The 21075-nt window shown below is 36.9% G+C and overlaps 1 protein-coding gene across 2 annotated transcripts in view; it reads left to right on the top strand.

Moving 5' to 3' along the window:
* Nucleotides 1-21075, top strand: part of NALCN (sodium leak channel, non-selective) — a 416515-nt gene that overhangs the window by 272871 nt on the left and 122569 nt on the right. Inside the window, exons 16-17 of one of the 2 annotated variants that reach the window (XM_037142536.2) lie at nucleotides 7729-7865; nucleotides 9155-9296. The exons of the other annotated variant lie outside the window; for it this stretch is intronic. Coding sequence (XP_036998431.2) covers nucleotides 7729-7865; nucleotides 9155-9296 — 279 coding nt within the window. The remainder of the gene's footprint in view (nucleotides 1-7728; nucleotides 7866-9154; nucleotides 9297-21075) is intronic. 2 annotated transcript variants of the gene reach the window in all.

Here is a 21075-nt window from a genome sequence, read left to right on the forward strand (position 1 = left end):
AAGATAAAACATTAAAATGAAAATCCAGTTAGGGGGGTTTAAGGAGTGACAGGGAGATAAAACCTGGAAGACCCAGTGACCATTGGATTCAGAAACAGGGGAAATGTTGGTGACTGGCAAGGGCAGTCCTACTGAGGTGTTGGGAAGAGACCTGAGACCAGAGAGGGTGGAAGTTGAGGGGAATGTTAGTGTAGACAAATAGCATTGATGGTGAGCATAAGCAACTCTTTTAAGAAACAAGTTTCAAAAGTCATGGAGAATAGGGAAGGACACATAATCAGGAGAGATGTTTGCAACTATTTTCCTCTTTTTTAAAATAAAGATATGAAAAAATAAATTAATCAACATAGTGAAGGGCAAAAAATGGGAAACAGCACATACAGGGTAGAGCAGCTGTGAGTACAAAAAACACAACGTATGCTTATATTGTTATTTATTAATTATTGTATTATTTTCCATACAAACAATTCTAAACCTACTTTTGCCCCACCCTGTATGTCCTGCCCTCTTCATTTATCTCCACCCACTGCGATGAGATCATTTTCACATAGAACTACCAGTTACTATAGCATAGTGATAGCTTTAGTTTTTTATAATGCATTTCCCTTGACTAATTCAAATTACAGGCAATATGCTATCTCACTTATCTGTATCTGGCATTTATATAAAAGAGTTTGAAGACCTTCATTTTTCATTTGAGAACACTGAAATCCGGAGTGGTTGAGAGATTATAAAAACTGAAAAAATTTGAAATTTGTATCTTCTTACTTTTTTACTGTTTTTACTTAGAGTATATTGTCTTCTATGTTTTCTAAGTCAAAACAGAGACTACAGTTCTATGAGAGCACTATATATTCTGAATTCCCTTTGTAATCCTTTGTTATGGACTTTTTTCCCTATTAATTACAAAATATTCATCTCATAATAAGAACCAAGCACCTAGTTTACATGGAACTCTAATTTCATCTGAAGTGAAGGGAAAAAAAGAACATTTTTATCATAATGAACATGTTTCTGTGATTCAGTTAACTCCCTAATGGGCACAAGTATGTTTCATTTTAATAACAAAAGGGAGATATAATATAAAATAGAGCATTTTAGACCTGGAAGAGAAAACGTACAAAGGCAAAATTGTATTCATTACTACTGTCTCTAAGAAATCATTAATTTTATTATAGGATTTTAAAGAAAAATAATATGAGGAAAATTATAATTTCAACTTATTTTGTATTCTAAGTTTTCCATAGTTTTCTTTCTTCCTCTTACTAGTTCATTAGCATTTTTGGTAGCCTAATGCTGGCGAAATTTTTATATTTTCACTGTAAATATCATTTACACTGCTGTATGAAGTACCCTTCTGAAGGACATGTAAAGCCTATAACACCTTAGGTTTTAACAAGATCTTACAAGAACATGAAAGTGAATATTTCATGTACATCTTAGAGATGTCAGAGAATGGTGCAAATGAAGAGTCCAGGAGTGTTCTGCTGGCCTCCCAGACCAGGAAGCAGAGAACTGCCACTCAGTTCCCCAGAGTACCAGCTCCTTCAGGAACATCCCACCTCTCCCCATTTCCTCTGTGAGAATGTTGTGAAGATGAATGAATAATAGCTCTTGAGTCAGTTGAGAGATGTAGAAAAGGAAATACCACGTGCCTTAAACAGCTGAAGTTACTAAATTACTTTGAACATTTGGGGGTGCCAGCTGTCATTAAAAATGCAGCTCTTATGGCTCATATAAAACAAAAAATGAGCACTCCAATTTACATTCATTAAACCCCAATTTGACCATGAAAAGACTGGATTTATTTTTAAAAGTTTGGCCCTGGCTGGTGTAGCTCAGTGGATTGAGCTCAGGCCTGCAAACCAGACAATCGCGATTCGATTCCCAGTCATGGAACATACCTGGGTTGCAGGCCGGTTCCCTGCAGGCCAGTTCCCAGCAGGGGACACATGAAAGGCAACCATACATTGATGTTTCTCTCCCTCTCTCCTTCCCTCCCCCTCTAAAGATAAATAAATAAAATCTAAAAAAAAAAGTTTGTAGAACAGGGAAAGCATCAACAACATAAACACTTCTGAATGGAAATATTTCTAAAGGGTACACTGCAGGGGTGTCAAACTCATTTTCACCAGGGGTCACATCAGCCTCACCATTGCCTTCAAAGGGCTGATTGTAATTTTTAGGACTGTATGAATGTAACTACTCCTTAAGAGTTAAGCGAGAGCTCAGTGCTGCCACCAGGTAGAAACAACATGGAGGGCAGGCTTAGGACCTCTGGCCCTGTGTTTGCCACCTGTGGGGTACAGTATTGTTTTGCAAGTAATCATGTGGCTGAACAGAACTTTGCCCAGCACAAAAAAAGAGAAGGTCCTCCCTCTAAGAAACTATGGGATTCAACAGGCTAGTGAGGGATATTATTTATATTTGTATATCAAGGCTTTATAGTAACATAGGGATATTAATAAAAACCAACATGTTTGATCATCTCTCCAGATGGCCCATCTGTTTTCACCTCATAGGAGCTATGCAATCTGGGTTGTAAAATCACATAGGCAAGATAACGAGAGAAGCTTTGTTGAAAAATAGTAATTTGTGCTTCAAGAAGATGCTCGATTTTGAATCACTATGTCATATATAAATCCAGGGGGAAAAAACAACAAAATCCATTGTATAAAGGAGCAGAGAGAATTCAGCCTAAATTTACTCAGGTAACAAAGAGGAACGGCTTGAACCAACATAATATGTCTCTCCTTCCCCTCCCCTCTAAAGATAAATAAATAAAATATTTAAAAAAAAAAGAGGAATTCCTTTCTCCATATCACATGTAACATGGTTGTTTTCATAAGTTGAACAGTGAAAAATACTCTACAATCACATTTACCTACAAATCTCTACACATTTTTCAAATTAGCATGGACTAGATTTTAAAATGAGAACTCTTTGCTAAGTTAGAATGTTTTTAAATTGTTTTCTGTTAGAAAAATCACACCAAAAATTTAAAAATATATATTTAGTGTAATTCTTCAACTCATTTGTTACAATACTCAGAAAGAAACTGAAACTGAATAATGTTTGAATATTTTAACAGAAGAAAGCACAGCCTGGAATATGGAAGATCTCAGTGATGAGGCAAAACAGGGTACGCATCATGCAGAGCAATTAAACCCACTCTCTGGAGAAACACAGTAAAGCAAAAGGCTTTCAGCCACCCAGTGGGTAATGATATCTCAGCAAGACAGATGCTGAGCCAGAGAATAGCACTAAGCTTAGATTATTTATATTTTTTAAAGTGCAAGGTTTGAATTTTTTTCTTGGATTCCAATTTCTTTTTTGAAAGTGTGTTTTTCTTACCCATGTGAGTCTCCTACAAAGTGATCGTCTGATCTGTTTGCAGCCAGACTTCATGCTCAGTTGAAACCATTTCTTTGTACCATTATTTCCATTCATTTTTTCAGTATAAAAAAATTAAATCTTAAAATAAATAAATAAATAAAAATAAAATCTTGGGGTTCTCTGCATTATGTTCCTTCCATTCAAGAATCATTATTTTTGAAATAATTTTACATGGATATTTACAATTAAAATAGCTAAAGGTTAGGCCTGCTTTTGTGATACAGTATAAAGATCTTAAATTATTATCCAGTTCTTATCCATATTATTACTTTGATTGCCATCAAAGTAAATTTAATCTTGGAAAATGCTGACAAGGAAGAAGGGGAAAAATTGGGTAAAAGTAAAATAGCATTTTATTACATATTAAGTGAATATACACATATTCACTTAATTGATATATGTAATATATTAATATATTAATATTAATTAATTAATACATTCCTATAATTACATATAAAGTTCAATATTAAGTGAACTTTATAGTGGCTTCAAAGTACCATGAACTATTTCTCTTTACCCTGTTTGCCTCAACATTCTCACATCTTCCACCTCCTACCCCTACACACACACACATTAATCTTGCTCTTTCCTCTTTTGTTCTATTTTTATATCTTAATCATAATCATGAAATGAGGAAGGAGAAATGAACAAGATTATGGTGATTAATAGCAGTGAATAAGGATTAAATTCTTTTGCTCCACTACATCATCTGCCCTTTAAAAAAAAGCAACAACAGTTTATTGTACTATAATAAACATATAGAAAGAGACTTTGCTAAATTTTTACAAACTGAGCACACCCAGAACACAGATTAAAAAATATTGAAGCCAACTTAGGAGCTCCTTCTCCACACACTCCAGATCCCTTCCAGTTATGCTTCACACTCACCCCTGGATAACCACTCTCCTGAGACTAAACAGCTAAAATAGTGGTGCTCATTTTTTTAGCTTTCTGTTAATGCAATCATTCAGTTCATATTCTTTTATTTTATCTGGCTTCCTTCACTTAACATTATGTTGTGAAATTCACAACTGCTATTCAAAAAGAAGCCCCTTCCTCCTTGCAGGAGATTCTGTTTAGTGGCTTAGTAGAGAGATCTGGTATATCTACCATTTGAGTGACTGCTCATCTTTCAAAATCTGGCCCTTCTAAACCTCTACAAAGTAGCAATGTGTCATACTCAGGAAAAGGATTTGCAGGATCTTGAAGAGCCTTCTGTATCATTACAAACAACTTCTCATTTGCTCTTTGAACTTTTACCATGCAATAATCAACTAATGCTGAATTCTAATTCATTTATTCACAAACAATTCTTGTATTTTTACTCCCTTTAACCTATAAAGGTAAATAAAAAATGAAATCTGGTACCTAAGGAGCATACAAGCTTTAAGAAATATAAGTAACTCTAATACAAATTAGAATAAATTTTATTTTTAAAAAAACACATATAGATAAGGTGATTTTTTAAAAGATTTTACTTATTTAGTTTTAGAGAGGGGAAGGGAGGGAAAAAGGGAGAGAAACATCAATGTGTGGTTGCCTCTCAAGTGCCCCCTACTGGGGACCTGGCCCACAATCCAGGCATATGCCCTGACTGGGAATCAAACTAGCAACCCTTTGATTCGCAGGCTGGCACTCAATCCACTGAGCAACACCAGCTAGGGCAGGTGATTTTTTTTTAGTACTAGTAACCTACATATGTTAAACATTATATTCTTATATATTTGGAGGGTTTAAATTAGAAGGTATGAGTGTTACTATGACCACAGGATGGAGAACAGATTAGAAGGAACCAAACTGGTTTCAAACTGGATGGAAAGACCCCAGAAGACAGTACAAGAGCCCAAGTGGTATCTTTGACTAGGGAAGCACTGGTGGAGATTGAGAGAATGGATCAGCATAGAGGTTCTTTAGAAAAGAACCTCATGTTTTTGTTTTGGTAACATGTCCTGATTAATGTACCATTTGTTCTTGTGTCTTCCGAAGGCATTTAATTCCCATAAAATATCCATACCAGTCTTGGTACATTTAGAACCCCAATGTTGACTAACACAGTCAGGTGTAGCCATTCTGCTTCCCAAGAAATATCTGAAAGTAGAAGTAGCACCTTCATTTTTTTATTTCTCTCTTTGCTCCTCACCCTATACTCCCCATACTTTGTTTTTATCTTGGCTAGAGTAGCTATTGTATTTTATTGTCCCTATCTTTTTATATAACCATCTGTTCATTATAATGTGGGTTCTGTGAGAACAAATGCTGTGGCTTAGTTATTTTTCTATCCCCTGAACTTATCAATGAACCTGGCCTATGGGATTTGACTGTATTAATGTATAAATAAATGTGCTAGCATGAACTAAATACCTTATTTCTGCTCTATCTTCTCAGCCTGTCTTTGGCTCTATATAATTGTCTTTATTTCCAGTCTAACTTAGCTTATTGACTGTTTTTTTTTCTGTGTACTCTACTTACTTTGATAAATATTTTTCTCCTAGTGGTGTCAGTGAACGTTTGGAAAATATCTCTTCTTCATGAATATCTTTGTTTATGTATAAAATCATTTTTCTAATTGCCTACATTTCATGGAATTGCTAGCCATTTTTCTTGTACCTCTTGGAGCTAATGAGCTAATTCTTTATCACTGCCATCATCATAACCATCACACATTTTAAGAATGTGCTGTGCTCAGTGTTCAACTTAGGGCAAGAGGATGGCAATGAGTAGCAGTGGCCCCTTCCGTGAGATTACCAGCTAAGACAAGAAACCAAAGGCAAGCCACAGAATTAAATAAGACATTTGAATGGCTAAAGATGTTTATATTACATAAAATAAAAATGTTAGAACTGTTTTTATAATATAATGATAAGAAGGCACATTTCTATGAATTAGAAATGAGACAAATAATTTTACTCTGAGCTCACAAGCAATTGGGCAACTGACCCATATATCATATTGGATTTGGGATGGTCCCCTAAAATGAAGCCTCATGTTTTTCTGATTCAGTTGTAATATCCCCCACATGGGGGTTCAAGATAAGAGTTGCTACCTATTTTCCTGTTATAAGAACTCTTACACCAATCTTTCTGCAAACCCAAGACGAATTCTAATCATAAAGAGAAAGCATAATCGACAAGGGATAAGAAGCTGGTGGCTTTAAAAACATGCTTCCTAGCCCTGACCAGGTGGCTCAGTTGGTTACAGTGTTGCCAAATGTGCCAAGGTTGTGGGTTTGATCTCCAGTCATGTTACATAAAATAAACAACCAATGAATGTATAAATAAATGGAACAACAAATTAATGTTTCTCTCTCTTTTTCCCCCTTTCTCTCCCTAAAAATTAATAAATTTTAAAAATTAAAAAAAAAAAACATGCTTCCCAACCACACTAAAAAGGCTGCCTGAATTAGATGTACTTTTAGAACAGGATCCATATTCAAAGATGCAGTTTGGGGAGTCAGGACAGGAGGTGAGGTGGACATTGGAGAGGTGAATTCCCGTCTTTGGAGAGCTCAAAGAAGAGTGGAATACTCAAAAAAAGCCAGCCATGGGAGGGGAAAAAGAGAGGATATGAATTTGTAGAAGCCACTACCTCACTCTTCAGGTCAGAATTCTGCCAGCCACATCCACCCTTATGGTGTCTCCTCAGCTCAGCATTCCTTCCAGTTCGTGATGTTAATTCTTGGCTTCCCTGCAACTTGGTTTATATAGCTATAAAAATCATAGAGAAATATGTGCATGCATTCGTAAGTACATACCATTTGCTAATTATTTCATTCATAAATACTTAATAGTTCATAATGTAATAATTCCCAAGCAACTAAATAGAAAAGTCTTTAAGTCCCAAATGTGTTTTCATCTTGAGATTTTCTTTTTAATCTGCTACAATAAATGACCAATTTTCTTGCATTTTCTCTCTTTACAAATATTACTACTTAGAATTTTTCTTCATTATTATTCTTTTGGTTTATAATTCTAGCACATATTTGTAAAACAAATGTTACTTTTAACTATACTAATGATAAATGAGTCAACAGTAAAAAATGGTATGAAAAGGGGCTTACATATGGAAATAAAATCACATAAATTTTTCTATTTTTTTTCTTGTTTAGTTTTTGTTTAATTTAGTTTTGTTTTTGTTTTCCTGGTGCTGAGCTTGAATGCTCAGAGAACAGTAGGTGACAGGGGACAGAAATATACTTACTTGGTAGAGCTTTGCTGCCATCTACTGTTTCTTTACATAACAACTCATTGCTTCTTTGAGTCTAAAAATTCAATAATCTGTGATTTACCATGCCATAGTTTCCACCTTTACTTCCTCCTTCTATTTTTTCCTTAGTTAAAGCAAAGTGAAGCAAATGCAGACACCAAAGAAAAGCTCCCTTTGCGCCTTCGAATCTTTGAGAAATTTCCAAACAGACCACAAATGGTGAAAATCTCAAAGCTTCCTTCAGATTTTACCGTTCCTAAAATCAGGTATTGAAGTATTACTTTCTTTATCTCAAATGCACTGTAAAAGATTCATCTTAAATATGATTCATCCCTTCCTTCAAACTACTGAAGATATGGATTTTTTTACTTTTAAAGTTATTTTTTATATTTCTACTCTCTCTACCTCTGTTTTAAAAACCACTGACCCCTTTAAGCAGTATACTAAAAGCGGTGTTGTCTGGAAGTGCAGTAGCCTAGGCAAGAGGGTCGCTTCCCACTGCCTCCCCCTCAGATGCTCCTTGAGGATTAGACTTCCCATGTAACTGGTGAAGGTGCTCAAGGCTGTGGAGATGGCAGATAGACATCGAACTCTGACCCTCAACTGTGGAAGATGAAATAGACTCTGAGGCCTTTTTATTTTTAAGTCAGTAAAGAAACACCACTGGCCAGATTTCCATACTACTATTATGGCATTTGTTTAGAATGTCATGTCTGATTACAATATAATTTTTCCTCTACTTTTTGAAAGGAGAACCAAGGCATTACCCCCTCATATCAATTTGATTTTCTACCACTTTGCCCTCTGGTTAAGCAGTTGCATAGAAGATGATTTAAAACATCTATTTCTAAAAATTAAAGGAAATTCTTCCAGTTATAGCTCAAAAATTAAAAACAGGACCAGAATAATATAAAATATGACATTTTATGTAATACTTTTAAAAATAGATTTATGGGGCAGTTACAAAAATAGGAGACTAGATGTGGTACAATAATATTTAAATTTAAATAGAAATATATTTGCATTTCTGATTTTTTTAATTAAAACCTGAAAATACAACATATTTTTTAAAGCTATAAATTAGATTCAAGATTAGTGGTTATTTGAAAATATGTTATTTGAATTCTCACTATGCTTTAGAGATCAGATGAAATAAGTATTTTTTAGTCATTTTGAGTCTTTAAATACAAAGTTACATTTCAGAGATTCTTTAGATGACCAGAAGGCCAGAGAGATGAAGTAATTCTTTCAAGTCTTAAAAAGGCTATCTTATTACCAACATAGGATTTTTAAATAGTATAAATTATGGAATGTTATTACTTAAAAGTTATTTCAGGGACATTACTTTTTTAAAGCAGGAATGCCTAAGATTTAGAAAACTTTTTCTAAATTCATTAATTTGGTAATTAATCTACATACCTTTCCTAATATATATATTGTTTTCTATTAACTTTGTCATGCTTTATTGTAGCTTAAGCAAACACAACATTGCACCATACTATCATTTGTTCCATTTCATTAATAATGCTTATGTATGTATACTTTATTTGCAAAGGGAAAGTTTTATGAAGCAGTTTATTGATCGCCAGCAACAGGACACTTGCTGCCTCTTAAGAAGCCTTCCATCAGCCTCTTCCTCATCGTGTGATCACTCTAAACGGTCTGCAATAGAGGATAACAAATACATTGACCAAAAAGTAAGAACCACTGTCTCAGATAACCAATTTTTAAGCATATATTTTAGAAAACAAAACCACATAACTGTGTGAGGTTCTGAAATGTTTCAGAATCATAATGAAGAAAATTTTATTTGTAGAAGAAATCATTATATCTAACATTTTTGATTTTATGAATTTAAATTGCACATTTCTACCAATGAGCTTTTGACCCATGCCAGGTAGCAGACACACGAGTTTGAATAGGTCAAGACCCTCCCCAAACCTGTGTTTTCTCACATGCAAAAGGAAGGGGTCTCATCTCTAAGGTTTAGCACAGCTTTAATGGTTGCCTAAATGTTGCCTTTTAAAAGAAACTATGCTGATATCAGTGGTTATACTCCAGAGAGACTAATCAGAAGAGCAAGTGTCTCTAAAATCAGTGAAAATAACTACCATTTATTGAGTATTTACTGTGTGGCAGGAATTTTTTCTAGACACATATCTTACTCGTACTCTGATTTACCTATTTCTTTATCACTTGAAAATAAGATAGGGAATTATTATCTCATATTTCACCTTTAGGAAATTAAAGATCAATAACAGAGTATATAAAGATTAAAGACTAGATTTTGCAAAGGCATCTAATTTATTTGCAAGTATTTCTCTAAGTCCTAATTTATTTTTTACTTCTTTAAATCATTACTGCCCTTTTTCTATTGCTTATTATCAAATATATATTTGTCTACTATCATTTAAAAATACAATAACAACTTTTTCATCTTCCCATATTCTCTGTTTCTCCATTATCCCCTACTTGATAAAGATTATACTTTCAGAGTACCGTTGTTTTTCTCCTCTCTTTCTTTTCCACCATCTCCTCTCCAAACTTGAACTTTTCCCCCTTACCACCCCACCATCAATTCCTCTGTTCTCTGCTGTAATTTAGCAATTTTGTTCTCAATTTTGATCATAATTTCTTTTGCAATACACATGTTCTTGTTCATGGATTTTTATTTAATTTCTTTTGATCATCAATGGGTATTATTGTTCTATATTATAGACTCCAAGATTATAAATGACAAATCTGATGCTAATGTCATTTTTTTCACTTGAAAGTAATTAGGTTTGCTGTTGTTGTTGTTGTTAGTTGGCTGACTGGTTGTTTGCTTGGTTTTATGATTTCTTTGGGAAATTTTAGGGCTTTATGCATATCCTAGAGTTCAGAATCTTACTGGGATATACTTTGTATGTCCTTTAGCATTTGAACTGTCCAAATTGGGGAGTCTTTTCAGGTTGCAAACTGATATTTGTTGGGAAATTTGTATTTGTTATTTGTTTAATTATTACTTTTCCATCTACTCTTTTTTCCCCTTATGATTGGCATCTCTCTATTTTTCTTCGGTTTTGAAATATTTATTCATTTGAAATATTTGTTCTTAACTAAAATTATTCTTTGCTTTTAAATTTTAAGCAAATATTTATGAAATGCATATGTGCATATACATGCATATGCAATACTCTTAACTCACCTTAAAAACTTAAACTATTTTTTATTATTACTATAATAAAATAAGTACAGGGCCTGGACACAAAAGTTCATACATGAACTAATAATCAGGTGGAAAATACTAAGAGCCTGGTTTTGTCCAATCAGTCTGCAATTGCATTTTACACACTAGGAACACATATTGTTTACTTTAGAAATTTATTTCAAAAGACTCTAATCCAAAGATGTACAATGAATCTCCAGGCTGTTACCAGCTATCTCTAGGAAGAGTGTGGAGAGCTGATACCATTTATGCTGAAAGTAGAAAATTCAGAATATGCTTCTTTAAAATCCCTAATAACATTTCCCCACTGGAAACACAAAATTAAATCTTAGCCCATGAAAATTTATTTTCTCTCCAGAGGGAAACATGCTGTTTCTTATATTTTTGAGCAGCATGTTTTGAAATAAGTAAGAATATGATTAAAATATTTTTGGAAGGTGAGAAGGGTTGGGGTCTGAGTCTGAGGAGAATTTGGTGAACTCTTTTGTGTGCTTGCCATCATCCTGCCCCAGAGATCTCTGTGCAGGCTACACTCAGAGAATTTCAAATGCCATTTCTGATCTCTTTATTGTTCTTATATTATTGTGGCTCTTTAAAATCTTCTCATTTAATAGTTATTTTAACTAACTGAAAGTATGATTACGATTAGTTTTATTTTATAAATTTACACTTCAGCCTTTCTCATAATCTCCTAAAATATACTGAACTGGCAACACACTGGTTCTCAAATGCTTCTCAGTGGTATCCAAGTGAGTCAGCATCTGAAAGAAACTAGAATTTTTGAAGACTACTGACAGTCCCCAATCTATAAGGGCAGTTGGCTGAAGCACATAGTACATGGTCCAGAACAAGGAAAACTATCAACAATGATTAAGTTGCCCTTCATTACATGTGAGCCTAGTTGGCCCCCATGTAGATTTAACTACAGTTGGAATAATATTGTTTATCCCCTCACAGCCTTCATGATCTGGGTAAATGTTCCAATGCAGAAAGTGAGATGTAGAGAGCATATTTTCTCTTCATCTCAGTGGCCCTATTGTGGCAGCTACAAGAAGACTTACCTGTGTGGCCATCCCTTCTTAAAGCTTTGATGTTATCTAGGTTGCCAGAAAAGTAAACTTAACAATATTTTTCAGGATGACACTCCAACCAACTGAGCCACCAAGCCTGGGCAAACCTGAGTATCTTGAGAGGAGTTTTACTAGTTTCCAAGCAGAAGAAAATCAATCAATGATTTTCTACTTATTTTTCTCTGCATTATAGAAATTAAACCATATATATCTTAAGCAGTGTGCTTGTTAATAAACTGAAATGTAAATTTGGCTTACCAGTAATTCCTGGATGGTATGCCATTTCTGAGGTCAGAACCTGCAATTGTGTGAAGAACATAAGTAAACCTCACAGTTATATCAGCCTGAGACAGATGGAGCAATGAGGGTTGTCCCAGCCAACACCTACACAGTATTGGAACCTATATGTTAAAGAACAGTGAATATTTCTCAAATTGGGCAATATCTGCACTTGCTCTCTCTCTCTCTCTCTCTCTCTCTCTCTCTCTCTCTCTCTCTCTCTGTCTGTCTAAAACATCCATTGAGACACTTAGTCCATGCCAAAAGGTCCATGAAATTTGGTCCTGTCCAAAATCTCCATAGAGTCATTTGATCTGCACAGTTAGTACACATCTCACCCCTCTGCAACATCTGAAACCCAACCCATCTACCTAACCCTATGTGCTATTACCAGTAAGCTACCAATGCAAGAAGAGTTATTACTGATAATACAATATAGCCACAACACAATTATTGTACCAATAAAACATGATAGCATTTTATGGATTAATCTTGTGAACCAAAAGTATAAATAAACTTTGTTTTTGAATCTACTGGCAGTTTTCTAAGTGTGGACATTTTGATGGGATCAAATGTTAAGGACCCTTTGGTATGGGCCACATGTCTCCATGGACACTTTGGACAGGACTAAATGCCTCGCAGTGCTCTCTTACCTGCCTCCTTTCTGAAAAGCACATAGCAAGTTCCAGATTAAGTCATCAACATGAATAGTTACATATGTACAAAATAAGGTGGGAAATGATCAAAGTCATTACTATATTTTGTTTACCCTTTTCATAAGTTGCCACTATTCACTCAGTCATTCAACAGACATTTATGAAGCACTTGTTATTCATCTGACATGCTCTTCAGCTGTGGGAAAACACATGTAAATGTATGAAAGTAAAAAGTATTACAGGAACACAAGACAAAGCCCAAGATCTTCTTACAGGAGAGCAATATAGGAAGAAGGTGCTTCAGGCGGTGGGGGAGGCATATGGAAAGTCATGGACACCATAATATGCTTGACATAATAGATTGTGAGAAGCAGTGTAGTAGAATAGTGATGAAGTGATGCAGCTTCAACCTTATGTATAAAATAGAGATTATTATTTTTAAGGTTTTTAATTAGAATTAAATAATGTTAAATGCACAGCATATGTTATATGCCTATCACACCAAATAAGAACTCATGCCATGAAGTCCCACTCAGGAAATAGACTTATATTATTCAATCAAAACAATGACTCCAGTTATACAGATGAACCTTCAGCTATAACAGTGTAGTTGAGCACTGTATATTAAGTACTGTTTTATTCTCCTTATGTCCATGAGATTTTTTTTTAGTCTGCTTTTTAATGGTATTTTAGTTACTACCCCCATTGCTTGTCTTGTGTCTTAGACCCTCAAAAAGTAAATTAAATTGTTCTGGAAAGATTCACTCTTCACAAAGTATCATTGATTGCCAACAACACTTTGTAATTTTCTATGTGATTATAGAGTATTTGATGATTTGTTCCAGTAACTCCACATATAGCAAGTTATTCATTCTGATCTGTAATTTCCAGGATGAACATTTACTCACTTAAAAAAGAGAACAGTCTATTTTCATCTTTAGGGCTTTTGCTCTTAAATAAATTTCTAAAATAATAGCTTAGCATCTCTGAAATGCCATTTAAGACATTTCTCTAGGAGAAGAGTAGATTATATGATACTACTACCTAACCAGGGCCTGTTTTGCAAAGATATGATGTAGTGTGTGGTCTAGAAAAGGGAAGCAGTGGTGTTCAGCAGACTGAATATGAAAACCCTATGTACACACTTCTCTCTTTAGCATAAAAATGTTTTAGTATTTCATTGATTGCTCATTTATTTACAATAATGGAGAGGAAACAAAAAATAAGTGAAAACTTTTTTTCATTTTTATTGATCTTTGTAATATGCTTTGAGCTCAGATTAAAATATGGCTGCATTTGAGTGCACATTCTTTTATTCAACAGTCATTTTTTGAGAACCTTTAAATGTATGGGTTGTGGGTAAAAAACACATTTTGTTGCTTTAAACTAACATGAAAATAGGAATTTCCTATCAATTATTTTTCTGCAGAATATTTAATTGTGTAATCATTTTTAGTTTGGGGTTATATGTAATTTATTTGCATTCTTTAGGAACACATTCATAGAGGGCCAAAAGTAAAGCAGTCTAGGATTGCACATCTTTTATAGGTGGTACCAAAGGCTTTTCATCAAGAGTTTTTGGTACCAAAACAAATGTCAGAGAGCTGAAGTTGCAGCTAAACTTATCTTTGAAATTTACATTTGTTTCTACTTTTGAGTATAATTTTACTTACAAGTTCTATATTCCAGTAAGTGATGTGCCAGTCTCAACATGTTGTAGTTTCTGCTGCTGGTGATGTTCTTGTTATTTTGATTTGAAGTTCACATACAATTGAATCACAACTGGAGACCTGCTCCCTTGCATTAGACTGCCATTGATTTCAAATTCACTAAGAACTGCATGGTTATGAGCATCTGACATTTTCTCCCAGAATCATAAATTCCTTCATTTAAAAAAAAACTGCGGATCTTCTGTCTTTGTCTTTCTGCTTATATGAGCTATAACCATAAAGTAATTTTATTTTACTTCGATAATTTAAGTTCATCTACCATATATTAGTTTCTTATCAGTAAACACTGCATGTTAGACACATGTAATGTTTTTCAATAACTGTAAATATTGACTTTTCCTCACTTTTTGCAACATCGGTATCATTATACTAGTCTAGCTGAGATAAGGGGTTGAAGATTTAGTCAAATTTATAATGACAGGCTACTGCTTTAGTGACTAAAGCATTGTCATAAAATTCAACTGCAAAAATAAGTCAATTAAGTTTGCAGTCATTTAATTTCTAGTTGTGTAATATTTTTCTATGTATCAAGTGAATTGATACATCTCAAAATATTTCTCCTTTGTAATTTTAGGTGATTCACATTTATTTAAAGAATTAACTTCATTAAAAATGTAGAACAGAAAAACAACTTTTAATATTAATAAATTTATCCATTCTTGAAATATATTTCAAAAATGAACTACACACAGTGCTAAACAATGAAGAAAATATAGTAGATAAGAAACACACTACCCTGAAGATGGCAGCGAGATAGGTGGGAATTGAGCCCACTTCCCCCTATGCACAGGGGAAAGACCTAGCCCATCTTCTGAGGAACAGAGTGAACAGCCAACAGTATCCCAGGTTATATGAAGATTGGAGGCCAAAAATTATAGAGGACATTGAACAATCAGACAGTAAGGAGAGTGCTTCAGGACAATAAGGTCCCTGGGACCAACATGGGGACCAGGGCGGCTACAGCCCCATGCTGGGAGCTCGCAGGGTCTGCTGCAACATTCTTAGGAGAGAGCCAGGTCAGTGGCTCCCTCCCCTGCCAAATAAGGCTTGAGCAGCACCAGGAAGGATCTGGACGCTTGAAGTCACGGCCAAGGTGGGGGGATGGGGTGAGGCAATAAGGACAAAGTGGCATACACACAGAGGCAGCGTGCACCTGTTGAGACTGTGGACGCCAGCTGGGAAGAGTTGGGCCTTGACGGACCCTGACCCTGTCAGTCCCTGGTCTTGCTGGAGAGTTGGGCTGTGAGATAGGCCAGGTGCTTATTTGGAGTGCCAGGCTTGAATAAGAGGAATTTTTTTAAAGGAAAAAGAGGCACTCAGTGCCATTTAGGGAATTCTCCCTCAGCAGTCCACCCTGCCTACTGTACCTCCCCACTGCCCCCACCCGCCTGCAGCAGCAGAGGCCAACTGTTCAGGTTCACAGCCCTGGGGAAGGAACACACCTGACCCTGCCACCCAGCAGCTGCAGCAGCAGGCCACACACTCACACCCAAAGGCCCAAAACCCCAGCCCAGTGGCCGCCAATCCCACCATAAGAGGAGAGGCCAAGTACTCATGCAGGCAGCCCCAGGGACTACGCACACCTGATCCCTCCACCCACTTGCACCTCATGCCCAACCCCAGTGCCCCAGCACAGCAGCAGAGGAGGCATGTACCTGCATTCCCAGTGGCAGCCACAGGGCACCCCCCGCCCTGAAAGGCCACCTGGCTCTCTTAAGAGAAAGGCAGAGATGCTCCCACAGAGGAGAGTTGCAGGGCTCATGGAGTCAGCAATCCCCAGAAAGACTTAACTCATTGGAGGGGGGGGGCGCTGAACTACCCTGAAGGGATGCTCAAAGTCCCTAGCATCTAGGACAACAAAGAGCAAGAAGGTGGTATGTGAGTTGCCCCTAACTGGTGTACCTCAAGGACAGCACAACTGGTAGACTGAAGGAGTAAGCTGGGTGAAGAAGGGCACTGTGGGGCCCACGGCAGTGAACTGAGAAACTGGGCTGAAGGCTCAGCAACTGGGAAAAGTACATACAGCTCAGGAAGGGAGAAAAGTGAAACCAATCCCTCCTCAGCCTGCTGCAGCCAGGAAGACCACCAAAACTGGCCTGGCCAGTTTAAAGCCAGCAGGAGGCTTCTTTATTAAATTCCTTCTTCCTTTCTTTTCTTCTTTCTTTTTTATTCCTTCTTCTTTCTTTCTTTTTTTCCTTCATTTTATTCCTTCTTATTTGTTTATTTTTTTTAATTCCCACAAGTAAGACAATAAAACCTGGAGCTGTAAAAAGACCAGAGTTAGACAAAAAGAGGGGTCATCCCAACAACTGAGACAGTGAGACAAATTTCATTTTGCTACTCCAGAGAATTTGCAAGTTATGATATACTTGTATTATTACTTTTCATTATTCTTACATCTTTTATTAGTATTTTTGTACTTCCCTTCTTTCTGTTTAGTCTTTTTCACTTGGTTTGTTCGATTGCATTGTTTGACTCATTTCCCTTATTCTTTCTTTCATAGTGTATTTTTAATTTTCCATCTTTCACTTCACTGGTGTTCCAATAGCACACTACTCTAGGTCCTGTATTTTCTACTCCTCTTATTTAGATCACAAAGATTCTTGCAAATAATTGTTGCTCCATTGCTATTGTAAGTAGTTTCTGTTCCATACAATTGTAAATACTACACAGCTCCCCTCTCAGATCTTAGCTCAATTCACCATTTCCTGAACTTTATGACTGTGGTTGACTCTATTCTCTCTCACACTACACCCATTATCTATCCTTCACTCTCACTTCACCTCATAATCTGACTTCCCACAAGCTCACTGCTTTCTAGATCCAACTCACAGTCCTTCCCCACCTAACAAAACTCTTATCTTTTTTCCACCCTTTCTAAAAAGTGGCTGGTTGGGTGAAATATCACAGTGCACACTATATACATCCAAAGGATCTCCTATCTCTTCTCTATGTGTTGGTACTCTACATACCATGGAACACTCTCATTATCTTAAACCTTCCCCCTCCAAATGATCACAAAAAAGAGTAGGTGGGAGCTCTGAACACCAGTATACCTGGAAGCGGAAGGCTGGAAGAAGAAACCCACCAACAAAGGAACCACCAACAGATAACAATGGAAGAAGGTGAAGGATGGGAGTGGCATTGACACCAGCCTTAGCCCATGAACAATCTGCAAATATAACTAAATGGTGGAGAGATTACCCAAAACAAACAACTGAACAAGAGCAACAGAGAAGCCCCCAAACCTCATAAACACAGAAGAACTAGCTTCAACACAACCTGTCCACACCTGCACAACAGAATACAAGAGGCGGTGGATGGAGTGACCTCCAGTTAACAAGCTAAAGGAAAGGACCCACCAAAGAAAGACCCAACAACAATCAAAACCCAAACACATCCAGAGAGCCAACATAAACAACAGCCCAAGACCAGCAAACTCAGCAGATCAAGCAGACTGCACCACTGAATCTCACAAGTCTTCTACCATAGAAGTTAACACCAGAACCAAGTGAGTCAGAACAGATCAATTTAACAAGTCGAGATTAACAAGAAGAGTCTCACAAACAATGGGAGAACAAAGAAAGAATCCCCAAATGAAAGGAAAGCAGGAAGCCTCACAAAGAATGCTAAATAAAATAGAGGCAAGTCAACTACCAGATATTGAGTTCAAACCAATGGTTACCAGGGAGCTCAATGAACTCACAGAGGATTACCAGAAACTACAGGGAAACTACAATGAACTCACTGCAAACTACATCAGCATGAAAAAGGAAATTGAAGCTATCAAAAAGGGCCAAGAGGAAATGAAAAATACAATATATGAACTGAAGAACAAAGTAGAAGCAATCAAAAACAGGATTGATGAAGCAGAAGATCAGATCATCAAGCTGGATGACAAGATTAAAAAAAAAAAAACACCCAGGAAGAGCAAGAAAAGGAAAAGAGGCTCAGAAAGAATAAACAGGGGTTAAGGAAAATGCAGAACAACATGAAATGTAATAATATCTGTATAATAAGGATACAGAAGGAGGAGAAGAAGAGCAAAAAATAAAAAACTAGAGAGACATCCGCCAAGATGGAGACGTAGGTGGAGGAACCACCTCGCCTCTGTGCACAACCAAATCTAAGAACAACTATTTTTAACAGCAGTCACAACCAAGCCACACGAAAAATCGACAATACGGAGTCCAAAGGACAACTAGATACTCAGCTGGACCGGTACGAGGAGCGAGGCCAGCAGCGGAGCAGGTTAGCAAGGAAAAATTCCTGGGGCGGTGCGCGCAGGCGGTAGCCGAGGGCGCTGATCGCAAGCGAGCTGGCTGCCGGAGCGCACGGGGAAGAGGCGAGGCGGTCGGTCGGTCGCGCGCATTTACGTGCGGAGAAGCCAGTGAGAAGGGAAGCCGGCTCGGGGCAGCAGGCTCGCACAATTCCGATCGGATAAACCCCAGGCGTGCGGAGTGACTGGATGCGCTGGGCTAGCGGAGGGGACCGCCATTGCTCCCTCTCTGACCCCGCCCCCCCACACAGCGTCACAAACCAGCGACCTGGGTCGCCCCGTCCTGGTAAACAACTAAGGCTTCGCTCCGCTCACTTAACAGCACGAATAGACCAAAAATGGCTCTAGGACAACTCAGAGCCCCAGAACCGATAGACCTAAGTGATGAAGAAATAGCCAGTCTTTCAGATGCACAGTTCAAAACACTGGTTATCAGGATCCTTACAGAACTGGTGGATTTTAGTCACAAATTAGAGAAACATATGGAAGCTAAACTAATTGAAATGAATGGTGATACAAATACCAATAGTAATGGAAAGAAAATTGGGACTCAAATCAAGGGAGTGGACCAGAAGGAAGAAAAAAATTATCAAAAAGAAAGGAATGAAGAAATAAGAATTCAGAAAAATGAGGAGAAGCTTAGGAACCTCCAGGACATCTTTAAACGTTCCAACATTCGAATTATAGGGGTACCAGAAGGGGGAAAGGAACAGCCACCAGTGGAAAGCTTATTTGAACAAATAATAAAGGAGAATTTCCCCCAAGATGGCAAAGGAAATAGACTTCAAGAAATCCAGGAAGCTCAGAGAGTCCCAAAGAAGTTGGACCCAAGAAGGAACACACCAAGGCACATCATAATTACATTAGCCAAGATTAAAATGAAGGAGAGAATCCTAGAGGCAGCAAGAGCTAAGGGGACAGTCACCTACAAAGGAGTTCCCATCAGACTGTCAGCTGATTTCTCAAAAGAGACCTTACAGGCAAGAAGGGGCTGGAAAGAGGTATTCCAAGTCATGAAAACCAAAGATCTACAACCAAGATTGCTCTACCCAGCAAAACTTTCATTTAGAATGGAAGGACAGATAAAGTGCTTCTCAGATAAGACCAAATTCAAGGAGTTCATCATCACCAAGCCCTTATTATATGAAATGTTAAAGGGACTTACCTAAGAAAAAGAAGATAAAAAAGATGAACAGTGAAAGGACAGCAAACTCACAGTTATTAAGAACCACAACTAAAACAAAAGCAAACTAAGAGGACAGCTAGATCAGGAGCAGAACCATAGAAATGAAGATCTCATGGAGGGTTAGCCACAGGGGAGTGGGAGGAGGGGAAGGGGGGAGAAGGTACCGAAAATAAGTAGCATAGACAGTAGATAGAAAATAGATAGGGGGGAGGGTAAGAATAGCAGGGGAAATACAGAATCTAAAGAATTTGAGACACGTGTTCATGAACTAAAGGGGGAAATGGTGGGGGGGGGGGGTATGCAGGGTGGAGGGGAATGGAGGGGGGAATAGAGCACATGTAATGGCATAATCAATAAAAAAAAAGTTAAAAAAAAAGAAAAAAATAATAAAAATAAAAAAATAAAAAACTAGTTGAAAAAAGTAATGATGGGAAACTTCCCTAATTTGATGAGAGAAAAAGTCACACAAATCCAGGAAACACACAGAGATCCAACCAAGAGGAAACCAACAAGGCCCACTTCAAGACACCAAAATTAAAATGGAAAAATTCCTAGACAAAGAGAGAATCTTAAAGACAGCAAGGGAAGAACAGGAAGTAACACACAAGGGAGCCCTGATAAGACTAGTAGCTGATTTCTCAATGGAAACACTTCAAACCAGAAAAGAATGGCAAGAAATATTTCAAGTAATGAAAACCAGAGGCCTGCAACTAAAACTACTTTATCCAGCAAGGCTCTCAATTAAAATGAAAGGCTAAATAAGGAGCTTACCAGACAAAAGAAGCCTCAAAAAATATTCCTCCTCCAAACCAGCTCTGCAATAGATGCCAATGGGTCTGCTTTAAAAACAAGAAGAAAATCAGTGAAAGAGAGAGAGAGGAACAAGGGTACCAAAAAATGGCAATGAATAAGTACCTATCAACAATAACCTTAAATATAAAGGGAACAAATGCTCCAACTAAAAGACATAGAATAGCTTAATAAATAAAAAATCATGACCCACAAATATACCGCCTACAAAAGACCAACCTCAGAACAAAAAACCTATACAGACTGAAAAGTGAAGGG

The sequence above is a fragment of the Artibeus jamaicensis genome, unplaced genomic scaffold (assembly GCF_021234435.1).
Source record: "Artibeus jamaicensis isolate MK-2021 breed Jamaican fruit bat unplaced genomic scaffold, CSHL_Jam_final contig_559, whole genome shotgun sequence".
In the NCBI taxonomy this organism is placed as follows: Eukaryota; Metazoa; Chordata; class Mammalia; order Chiroptera; family Phyllostomidae; genus Artibeus; species Artibeus jamaicensis.